We start from the raw sequence: 12412 nt of genomic DNA on the forward strand, positions 1-12412 counted from the left end.
TGAATTCTGGTGTCTACTGCACATGTTCCTCTATCTGTGTCAACTCAGTTCTAATCTGCCTTTAGATCTAAATAGCTCTATGGGGACCAAATTCAAAATGGCTAACATTTCAAGCACAGTTTCATATTTTCACATGACAAAAAAATGAATGTTCAGAAGATCTAATTTGGGACTACAATCACTATTGTGTATTTGTATTGCTGTTTCATAGGGTCAGTAGAAGGATGAGTTAATGTTGTTTGGATCCTCTGACTGTTCATTTTCATACCCTAGCAGGTCTGGGTATCTTTTTGATTTATGTTTAATGCTGGATGTATTTATATTGTGAACAGTTTGTTCTCATCTCAGATAGCTTCCATGGATTTTAGTCTAGAGAACGGCTTATGGCTAACTCAAGTTTCTGTTGCTTGCTTGGGAATTGTTATAATATTCTGTACTTTTCTTTATTCCAAAATACTGATTTGCATGCTCAAGCTCAAGTCCATTTCAACAGGTTTTGTGTGGGAGCAAAACTTAAAGCTTATGTAGGGTGCCTTCTTCCTATTTTAAATGTTACATGCAGTGTAGAAACATTTTATCTAAGGGAGGTCAAGGTGACACCTGGATATCTTTTCTATATGTAAGCTGTGGCTAGGTAAAGACATTCCAAAAACCCATGGCAGATTTGAACTTACGTGGGTTTCTCTAAGTAGATTATGTTAGTTTGTGAGTGAACAGAACATGAGTTTGCCATTCCAGTTGTGCAGCAATCAAAGCAGTGGTGGGGATGGAGGCCCCTGCTGCATGGATCTGGACCTGCCCTCCCCAGACACAGCATTCCCTCCTGCCCCTTGCCTGGCTGAAGCTGCATCTGTCCCTTCATAACAGGGTAGTGAGGGGAGGCGGGGACTGTTCCCTCCTGTGACCCTCCTTCCCTCTGCCCTTTCCTTCCTGACTTGCTGACAGTTGGCCGGAGGCAAGAGGTAGAGATAGGGACAGAGTGGGCCAAGATCCAGCATGCCACCCTGGGGGGGGAGGGGGGCGGCAGTTAGCAAGGGGTCTGCAAAGGAGCCTGGGATGCTGGTAGACAGCGACCTAACTTGAAGCAGGAGCAGATCTGATACAGAAGTTTAATGGACAGGTCTAACCTAAATTGCTTAAGTCTGATACCACATTGATCCAGATCTATCTTAGACCAGGTACTGCCATTTTTAAACCAGGCTGTGCGCTGAACTTCTATTCTGTTACAGGTTTAGACTAGTTTTCGATCACTTATACCGCTTTATATGTAATGGCTGTACCTGGCCTATGATTTTTAATTTCAACCTTGTTATTCAGTTATTAGTTGAGAGCTGTCTACATATTCCCATTAGATACTATTTTTCTAGACATTCACAGCTAGAAACACATTATTTTTGTAAAACTTAATTGCATTTCCAGTATACACAAGAAAAACTTTAACCCAGAGGGTCAAATATGCACAAACTATCATCAAATTTCTGTGTAAATTATATTTAATTCCCTGAACTATATTCTTCCTATTCAGACTGACTCATCAGCCTTTGCAGCAGAGTTCCTTGGTTGGAGGGGCACTTGAAAATGTACCATCCACAGCTCCCCACCCTAACCTTAACTCAGTACAGCTGCCTCAGGAACAGATGAGACAGAGACAGCAGCAAATTCGACAACAGCGACTCCTTCAGGTGGGAGACTCGGTTGTGTTAATAAAAATGCCAAAATTCAAATGCTCCCCAAATACAAAGTAAGTAGAAAGTGCTATCTCTTCATGTGGTAGTACTCCATACTCACTTGCTTGGATATAAATGACTATATGAGGTGAAGAACCATGTAGTCAGGACATTATAAATCTTAACTTGCATAATTTATACATCTTAAAGTGTAATCATTCATCATTCTTTAAGCTAGAATGTAGTGTTCAAAAGGGAATTTTGGCATGAACCTAATATTGAATGGTTTTATTTTTCAATGTTGTATCATGTCTTTGGAAAAGGTGAAATCAAAAGTTGACATTTTCCTCACGAAAAGCATCATTTCCTCACAGATATTGAATTGGGGAAAATCCTTATAATAATACAATATAATGTATAGTTCTAGGTTATTAAAGCATTACTTAGTTATGAAAATTGTATATATGCTGCAGCTAAGACATGATGGATTCACTGTATGCCTGTAACATTTTATAAACTTTGGTTTGATATATCCCCAATTAGTATTTTAAGTACTTAAACTGCTTAAAAAAAAATACATATAGGAAAGAAAACCAACAAATAGTAGAAATCCTTTTACTTCTTGTTGACCCGGTACAGCTATTTAGTTATTTTATGCTTTCATTCCAGTGCAGTAGTTGAGCTTAAACAGAATTACTGAATAAATTTTACTTAGAACTTGAGGTGACACTTGAATATATACTGCACACATAGGCTTTTAAATCCACCCCTGTCCTTTTTTAAAATTATTTCTTCACTGAATATTCATTCATTTTCAAGGGTATGGCTGGTTCAATAGTGCATTTTGCAAATGTGTAGGGTCCATCTCCTAAACAGAGTAGTGAGGAACCCAGCTTCATCAATCAATTCAGAAGGTGAACACAAATCAGAGCTTAGAAATGTAGTAGTGAAAAATCAGATTCCTTGACATCACTCTAGAACAGCAGTATGGTGCTATAAATCCTTAAAGGAATAAGTAGCTGCTTTTGCTATTGCTCCTAATCCCTTGCATACACACTTTATTGTTTGTTACCATGTTTCTTTCAGTTACAGCAGCAGCAACAGCAGGGTCAGCAGCAGGCCCTTGGTCTCCAAGCAATGCCCCCACAGCAACCTTTGGTAAGCAGACATTTTCACCCCAAGCATTTTTGTGTGGGTGAGGTGATCTTATTACTTCTGGGAGCAAAGCAGAACACCTATCCAGGAAAAGTGAGGAGAAGTATGATATAAGCTTGCGCAGACCACTCTGCCATTGTATGCCACTACTTGACATGTAGTAACTCTGTAGTGCCAGCCACAGGCTTTTTCTAAGGATCTTGGTGTATGGAGTTTTATCATGTCCGTGTACTGAAGAATGCCTGGAACTAGGCAAGTTCCTCATTTTTTTTATTTACTTTAATTTTTTTTTTTTTTTTTTTTACTTTTTACTTAACAATGTGAAAATTGTTTGAGAGAGACCTACATCTGCTAATTACCAACCTTGTCCTTTCATGACTGTTGCATTTAGTAGTGGGATACATATGTAAGGCAATGATCAGCCTCAGTTTGATGTTATTATGTTACCTTTAAGCAGTTAAAACCATGTTGTTCATGATAAACTCTCATCTCATTGTCTTAGACTGCGTATGCCACATATTTGACTTAACATTTTTTTAATAAATGTTTGAGAATTTTTTTAAAGTACTAACAGTTCTGTTAACTTTCATATTTTATTTGCTTCCCACCATATGTAAACTAAGGGTACTGAAGGGCCACTGTATAGACCGTAGAGGGAGAAGAAAAGTTAATATAATTTTTAAAACCTCTCCAGTTTTTTTGATATTGATTTTAGTATCTGTACTTTAAACTCTATTGTATAGAAACAAGTGCTGCATACACTTTGGGAATATTGGGATCTTTTCATTCCAAGAGAATAAACCTATAGTTTACTACCCTTCAAAGAGGAAGATACGTGAATTTAACCTAGTACTAGTGCAGGACTGAATATCTGCCATACAGTCTGGACATGCAATATTTTTAAAGTTAGTTTTTTACCATGCTATTAATGAAATTAATGGTGTTAATGGAATGAATAGAAAAGTATTTGCATTAGCTATACAAAACTAAACTTTTTGAAAATTTGTAGTGGCATAACAAATACCTATAACCTTGTATATTATATGTGCATTTTATTGTAATACTTAATATTTTTAAGTATTATTAAGATACTTAATATTTTTCTTTACCAGTTTTAATACACTTGTATTTTCTTTATATGATTATATTTGCTCCCTCTGGTGGATAGTTTTAAACAGTGAAAATTCCAGTAATCACAATCAAGAATGGTAGTCTGCCATTTAATGCATAAAACTTGTGACTAGTACAGATAAAAACAATAGCATCTCATGTAAGTTGATTTTGTGTTGTACCACTAACATTTGGCAAATGGTTAAAATGGCAATAAAATATGTTGCTCAACTGTTTCAGTGCTCTCCAGCTGTAGTGGCCCTTCCTTCGGCCACATTGCTCATGTTGGTCTGACACAGTTATAAGCTATAATTTGAGGCCTGACAAGAATGTTACTGAGTTTCAGGAACAGACTCAATTACTAGAATTGACCAACTGAATATAAGTTTTAGCTATTTATCCTGTATGCCTTTTTCCCTCCATCCTTCCCATCATCACGTGTGGCAGTCCTCATGTTAGGGTGTGGTGGCTGACCATTTCTACTAGCTGAACTAGGCGGCAAGTCACCAGCAGGAGGTGCCCCATTGCCACTGTGCCACTTGAATTTGCAGTTTGCAGTTTGTCATGCTGAAGTTTCTCAGTGCTGTACTTGACTGAAGTGTTCTTATTAAGAGTCATTGGCAGTGGCAGTCCCTCAATTTGAGGATCCCTATCACAGCTCATAGTTAAGGACAACTGTGTCTTAGTCTCCATACCTGGCAAAAAGACCTCTAGTGGCATTGGATGTAACAGGTGACTTAAGAGTCCAATCCTTGAGCCACAGACCTGTCTGCAAAAGTTGCAGATCTTTCCACAGGGTAGGCCACAGGCTAGGATTTCTCTCCTTTCCCTTCTTTCATTCTCTCTTTTCTGCTGATTATTAATAGAAATCGTGTTTATTCAGGCAATACTGAAGAGTCAAACAAAAATGGGGCCCCAATGTGCTGGCCACTACAAAACCATGTACTATAATACTTTACTTGAAAAGCTTATGCTATAACTAGACAAAAGAGATGGTGCAGGGTCAAGTTGGCAAGATTCACAAAAATAAAAGGAAAGGGAACAATATAATGACAGTGAGCAGCATCCTGTTAGTTCCAGGGTTTTAGGAAATGGGTGGGTTTGTGTAGGAAGGGATCAGCTAAATGGGAAGAGCAAGGAAGCAGGTGATGTGGGTGGAGAAGGAGAATGGCAGTGTGGATTGAAGCTGAGGTGAAGAGACCAGGAGGAAAGGGGGAAAGTATGAGCAAATAGCAAAACAACGCCGGGCAGAGCAAGTCCAGCCCAAACTGCTAAAAGTTCTGCAAACATCTGGAGGGCCCTGCATTGGCTGCTTCTGTTCCTTCTACCTGGAGTCTCTGGCTGGCTGTTTTCTGCAGTTTCTCTTCAAGGGTCCTGGGGGGAGGTGGAGGCTTTACCTGGCTGAGTGGGCACTGTATAGTTCTGGGTTCAGGGAGAGCCTGGAAAATTCAGTGAAGGAGTCTCTGCTTTAGCTGCTGCTTTTTCACTTGCAGTATTCCTGTTGTGTTACCTTGTTTGAGGAGCCTTTGTCTGGGAAACAATAGCAGAATGGATTCCTCCATGATCCCAGATGTCAAAATAGCCGTAGGTTTAGCCATAGGAATGAGCAGAGAAGCAAGTACCTTTGTTGCCTCTCCACAAGAATCCAGGAACCTTAATGGGGAAAAGATGGGATAGAGGTTTTATGCCAGAGAGAGCATCCCAGTTTCCTGGGAAAGCTTTAGCCTACTATTCCCTTCAGTGTCTCTGGCTATACACCTCCCCAGAGAAATGCCCTTGTTTTTAACTAAAAATGAGTGAAGGCTAGTTCCCAAAGTTTTGAAGTTTTCAGGCACAGTGTCTCTGATAATTCAGACAGAAAGACCACCTACTGTATTCTTTGGAAGGGTGCATTTTATAGGCTTCTTGCTCCAGGTCAGCTCCACTGACTAGTTTGCAGTTTTTATGTTCTCCCTGGACAGTACCCTCATTCTGACCTACCTTACTCCATGGATGACAGATGCTGTCTGAAGTAATTCCCATAATTATGTGCACTGTTATTAGTCCCTACACAGCAGTGCCAAGTGGGAAGGTCCTTTTCTCTTCTCATAGTCCTGTAGGCTTAGTGGGCCTGGGGGGTGGTGAGTGGGGGCTGGAGTGGTATAATTGTACCTTTCTTTGATTTTTCTTCTAACCTAGGGGCGGGAAATTATTTCAGGCGGAGGGCTGCTTACCAAGTTTTGGCAAACTGTTAAGGGCTGCATGGGTACCCCGCCCCTTGACAGGTGCCCCACCCCCTGGTTGCCATCTTGTGACCAGAAGTCCCAACCCCTAACCTCTGACCTTTGCCACTAGAAGTCCCTCCCTTTGTCCATGGAAGTACTCCTTTCAGCAAGGGGTTTTGCCATCTCAGAACCAGAAAAATACCAAATCATATTCTAAAAAGTGATCATCTACAACATCCATTAATTTGATTTCAAAAAATATTTTTGTCCTGATTTACATGCATTTGTGTAGTATACGCAGAGGTGAATGCACAATAGCTTAAAATGAAGTCTTATTCTTGTATATTGTGGGTGGGGTGCGGGGGTATAGGTTTGGGGGGGTGGGTATGGAGGGTTTGGTATGGTGTGTGGGGTTTCTGTATGGCAGTGCAAGGGGAGGTGTAGGTGCATGTGTATGGAGGGGTGTGCGTGTGGGACTCACCCTGTGAACACACGCACACACTCTGCCCCTGTGCTCACTCACTCACTCTGCCCCTTTGCCTGCAGACATGCCCATGGACACCGCCCCCCCACCAGTGCAGTCCCATGCTCTACGGTCTGGGGATTCAGCTGGAGCCACATTCATATGGTGCTGGAGCAGGGCGGGGGCAGGAAAGCAGGGAACTAACTGGGGGTGGGCAGGGCTGGGCTGCTTAAACCTGCTGAGGGCTCCCCCTGGGTCCTACTGCCCCTGTCTCCAGCCAGCTTTGATGGGGAGCTGGGGTAAATAAATATAAATTTACTAAATGTTTAGGGGCTCTGTGGGCTGGATAGTATGGCCTGGTGGACTAGATCCAGCCCACGGGCTGTATTTTTTCCACCCCTGCTCTAACCAAACATTGAAACCACTGTCTGTTGGCAGCAGCAGCAACATTTCTATTCTGGCAGCAGTGAGGGAGTCACTTTACTGAGTAGCTCTTTATAATCTACCTGATCCTTGCTAATCTCTCTTTACAGGTGTTAACAGTCCTTCTCTCATTTTTAATGGTCTTCTTGTTTCACTATTCAAAATATCCTTTCTTCTGCAATTCTGCTGTTTGTTAGCCATTCACAGCCCTGCAGGTTGTTTTTAGCTTTAGCTAAAAACCTTGGCTCAGGTGTAGTAATGTTAACTCAGGTGTAAACTGACTGACAGTGAATATGTGAAGACACTCGAGAAGGTTAGATTTTGTTTTACAAATCTGAATAAGAGATGAACTTTTGCCTCTAATGACTAATGAAACAATACTTTTGTACTATTTTTGTCTAGTTTGTGTTTTTAAATTTTATATACAATTTGGAAAATTAGTGCACATTTCAATAAATTTATATTTGCTCTTCCTTTGATCTTAAGCTGAATAATATAGACCCTTGGCATATTAGTAAAGCTTCTAGTTTCTGTTTACGTGGAGGAAAATATGTTGTTATATGTGATGATGTACCTCATCATCTGCACCCCCTTTTTCAAAATCTTAGTTCTGCCTATGGGCCCGGTCATAATCTAACTCCTAAAACTGCAATAGCTAGGTACAGACATTCAAAAACCTGAGGTGGGATCTGTCCAAGTTACGTGGTTTTCTTTAAGTGGTGTAGTTTAGATCATTAGTGAAGAGAACATGCGTTTGCCCTTTGGTGATGGGGGAGAGGGGCAAATTTTAGAACCTGGTTCCACCATTTTTAAACTAATCTGTGCACTGAACATCTTTTCTATTATGGGTATAAACTGGTATCCAATCACTTTTATGAGTAAAAATGTAATATCTGTACCTGGCCAATAAAGTCAGTTTTGCATTGCTTTAATTCCTACCATGCATTAGGCACAGAAGTGGCCTAAGGGGAGGCCTGAGTATTCCACTAGGGCAGTGGGACTTTGAAATGTACCTATTTGCCCCCCTCCCAATCTTAAAGCCCCTCACACAGGCATAAGAAAGTACAAATGAAAGGCCCCAAGACCAGGTGAGCTTAAATGTGAAGAACTTTACCCTGTCCCTTCTACACTGGGTGGAGCTTGGCTACACGAGAGAATTGGGTCCCATGTGGATAATTAATATAATTGATTAGTGTCATGTTTTGGATAATCTTAAGTACTAATTTGGCTTGCAGTCTGGAAAAACTAGCTTTCAGAAGGTCAAATGCTAAGTACTGCAAGGAAACGGGAGCACCTCAAGTTTTTCTCATTTCATTCGCTAGGATAAACTCATTAGATTTTCCAAGTAATAAAATCTTCATCCAAAAATCTCCTATGGAATGCTTCTGGAATTGCTGTAAAGAGAATCTTTTGGAGGGAGTCGTTTTATTGAAACTACTTTGACCACAAAAGGCTTGTCAGGGAATTAAGTGGTCTCGGTTCCAATCCAGTACATAATGTTTACTTAGTCTAGATGATGATAATTGTTTATTTTCATGTTCCGCTGGACTACTCTCAAGTGTGCACATGCTGCCAGCATATGCTGCATGTGCTGGAGAAGAAAACACAAATGTACACTAATGCCATAAGCATGGTAGTGGTCCAGGTATGGAGATCAAAGAAACTTTGAAGGACTCTAGAGAAAACAAAAACTATTTGCAGGGCTATTTGTCAGTTTAAAACTCTGGTTATGTCCTCATGCAAGTAGAGGAAGCTGAAAGGTGGTGTGTGTATGCATATGTGTGTCAAAGATGAGAATGAATGAAATCTATTTCTATAAACAGATAGAAAGAGCATTCACTCATTCATATTTGTAATTACTATAGCATTATATTCTGAATACCTTAAATATGAAACCTGCAGGCTTACACAGTATTTAACTAGATATTGTGAGTATGTGCTCTCTTTCGCCCATAACTAACATAGAACAGTGCTTTATATAAGTTAATTTTCTATCGTGAGAAACCATTCTATGGTCAATGTTTTTGACCCTCTGTATTATTTGCTAAGGGTTGTTACCTAGGTTGTTTGCTTATGTGGAATTATAAACAGAAGACACTCAGTTTTTAAAAGAAAAAAAAGCCTTTCAGGAAGCAGCCCTAAATCATGGAATTGTCTACACTGTGCAAGCGGATGCATTATCTGCAGAAGCAATGAAGTGACTAGGGGAGGAAATGACTGTATCTAGCATATAGAGAGTCATAAAGGCTAGGGCTAGACATTCAAAATGCTTGAGCCTGAATTGATTCAGTCTTTGCAGTTTAGTCTAACGTGGCTAGGCTGAACTGGTTTGAAACCCAACAGACATTCTCTCTGGACAGAGGAAATTCAGGCACATGCCTGCAGTGGCTTAGGCTAGAAGCTGGGGGGCACTAGAGCAGGCCTTTCTTCCTTCCTGGAGGGAGCTGAGCTGAGGGGTGCATGGCCAGGTCCCAGCAGGACTCTCTCACTAGGGAGGTTTGCCTGCACAGTTTCAGGCTTTTCCCCACTGGCTGCTCAAGGGGCAGGAGTGTTGCCAGCTCCCAGCCCCAGGCTAGCACTCTGAGGCAAGGGTGGGGGGGTGGGGTGCAGGGTATGCATATGTTGATGATACGGAGCTTTTAAATCTCCCTTTCTGCTTCGTCATACTGCCTGCGGCAAACTGACTGGCAAGCAAGCCAGTTGGAGGTGATAGTGATAAGTCTTTATAATCTGATTAGCAAGACAGTGGCCTCTCTCCATTACTTCAGACTTCTTAAATAGCTTACCAGCTGACCTGTTGATTAGGTCCAAACAGCCCTAAGCAGTCACTGTTCTGTCTGCCTGCCCCAGTAAAATTGGAGAGAAAGACGCACACAGGTGCATCTTGGTATTAGCTAGTAGGAGTGTGCGAAACGGCCCCTATTCGATTCGGATTTGGCCTGAATTGAGGAGAGTGATTTGATTAGATGATTTGGACTCTTGTCCCTGACTTGATTCAGCTGAATCTGAAGATTCAATGCTGATTCAAAGAATCAGCAATTTGGCCATAGACAAAGCTTTAAATGTTTTTTCTACATACCTCAAGGTAGCAGGCGTGGCTCGTGAATGCAGCGATGCTAGGGCAGACGGAGTGTCTCACAGGAACGCAGCACCCCCCCCCCCCCCATGTGCTTGGCGGTGAACCCAGAAGTGGACCGGAAGTACTTTCGGTCCACTTCTGGGTTTGCCGGGGAGTGTCGGGGGGCCTCCCCGCACCTTCTGGCTCGGCGATCAGCCATGGGGGGACCCCGGGTGCCCCCCCAGATCTAGGAGGCACCAGTCACTAGCTGAGCCAGGGAGAGGTGTGGGGGGGTGCGGCCTGGGTGGGCAATGCACTCTGATGGAACTGGAAGTGGAGCAGAAGTGCTTCTGGTCCACTTCCGGGTCTACCGCCAAGTACACTGGGAAGCCCCTTGCGCTTCTGTGGGACACTCCATTTGCCCCAGCATCACAGCATTCACAAGCTGCCTGCTACCTAGAGGTATGTAGAAAAAACATTTAAAGCTGTGTCTGTGTCTGAATTGCTGAATCTCTCTGAACTGATTTGGAGGGTTCCGATTCGATTTGGAGAGATTAAAGGGTCCTCTGATTTGATTCAGATTTAGAGATTCAGCCACCAACTTGGGCTGAATCTCCACTGAATTGAATCGGGGACCAACACTTCGCACAGCCCTATTAGCTAGCATACCACATGCCTAGGGTCCCTGGAGCTGGGGTCCGTGCTATGGGAGATGGGAGAAAGGGAGGGGGTGGGATTTCCTGCTTGAGCAGCAAGGGGTGGGGGGTTAGGGCAGGGGGAAGCCAGGCAGACCCTGCTGCAGTCTCTGCTGGACCCTTACACAGCATTAATTAGCATACCACATGGCTATGGTCCCTGCTGTGGCACAGAGGAGGAAAGGAAGGATCCCTGCTTAAGCAGCCAGCAATGAGGGGGTGGGGGGAGGGGGGCACATAGAAGCCAGCAGACCTTGCTGTGCCTACAAGTCTCTGCCAGAGCTCTGGCCAGGGAGCAGAGGGGAGGGGCCAGCCCTGCTGTGGAGCAGAGAGCTCCGCCCAGCCCAGAGAGCATTCCAGGATGCTGGGGGAGTCTGGTTTGACTTAAATCATCAAGGGGTCTGGGAAAGACATTGCATAAACAGTTTTGTCTCAAATCATAGATTCATAGATGTAGGGTTGGAAGGTACCTAAGTAGATCTTCAAGTCTGACCCCCTGCCCTGGGTAGGAGAGAATACTGGGCTCATATGACCCCAGCTAGCTAATTATCAAGCCTCCTCTTAAAACCCCCCCAAAGTCAGAGCTAGCACCACTTCCCTTGGAAGTTGGTTCCAGATCCTAGCCACCCTGACTGTGAAGTAGTGTCTTCTAATGTCCAGCCTGAACCTACTCTCAAACAATGTATGGCCATTATTCCTTGTTACTCTAGGATGTGCTTGGGGGAACAGGGTCTCTCCCATTCCCTGCTGGTCCTCCCTGGTAAATTTATAGATGGCCACCTTCTCTTGTGAAGGCTGAACAGGTTCAGGTCCCTTAGCCTCTCCTCGTAGGGTCTGCCCTGCTGTCTCCAGGTTATGTGCGTGGCCCTCCTGGACCCTCTCGATGCTGGCCACATCCCTCCTGAAGTGCGGCGCCCAGAACTGGACACAGTACTCCAACTGTGGCCTGACCGGTGTCACATAGAGGGGGAGGATCACCTCCTTGGCCCTACTTGTGACGTATCTGTGGATGCATGGCAAGGTGCGGTTAGCCTTACTGACCATGTCCTCGAATTGGCGGCCCATGTTCATTTTGGAATTGATAATGACGCCAAGTTCTCTTTCTGCCACTACTTTCAAGAAGGGAGTTCCCCAGCCTATAGGTACGCTGCTGGTTCTTATTGCTCAAGTGCAGCACCCTGCACTTGTCAGTATTGAATCCCATCCTATTCTCATTTGCCCACCCCTGTAACCTGTTCAGGTCCAGCTGTATCCTGTCCCTCTTTTCTAGTGTGCCCACCTCACCCCAAATCTTGGTATTGTCATCAAATTTGAACAGTGCTTTTCACCCCCTTGTCTAAGTTGCTAATAAAGAAATTGAACAGTGTGGACCCGAGGACCGAGCCCTAGGGGATTCCATTGCCCACACCCCTCCAGGTCGAATATGACCCATCCACCACCACTCCCTTGGTGCAGTTTCTCAACCAATTTGCAACCCATCTGACTGTGTAGGCATCAGTGCCACAGTCACCTAGCTTTTCAATGAGAATGGGGTGGGAGACAGTGTCAAAGGCCTTCCTGAAGTCCAGAAAGACTACATCCACCGTGACACCTGCGTCCACTGATTTTGAGACATGATCGTAGAAGGCAATCAGGTT

At 43.4% G+C, this 12412-nt stretch overlaps 1 protein-coding gene across 5 annotated transcripts in view; it reads left to right on the top strand.

Annotated features, from left to right (window-relative positions):
- Positions 1-12412, top strand: part of MED12L (mediator complex subunit 12L) — a 310161-nt gene that overhangs the window by 283583 nt on the left and 14166 nt on the right. For all 5 annotated transcript variants that reach the window (XM_019491778.2, XM_059731035.1, XM_059731036.1 and 2 more), the window contains 2 exons: positions 1526-1682; positions 2754-2825. In XM_019491778.2, the coding sequence (XP_019347323.1) occupies positions 1526-1682; positions 2754-2825 (229 nt within the window). The remainder of the gene's footprint in view (positions 1-1525; positions 1683-2753; positions 2826-12412) is intronic.

The sequence above is a fragment of the Alligator mississippiensis genome, chromosome 7, assembly GCF_030867095.1.
Source record: "Alligator mississippiensis isolate rAllMis1 chromosome 7, rAllMis1, whole genome shotgun sequence".
NCBI classification, from domain to species: Eukaryota; Metazoa; Chordata; order Crocodylia; family Alligatoridae; genus Alligator; species Alligator mississippiensis.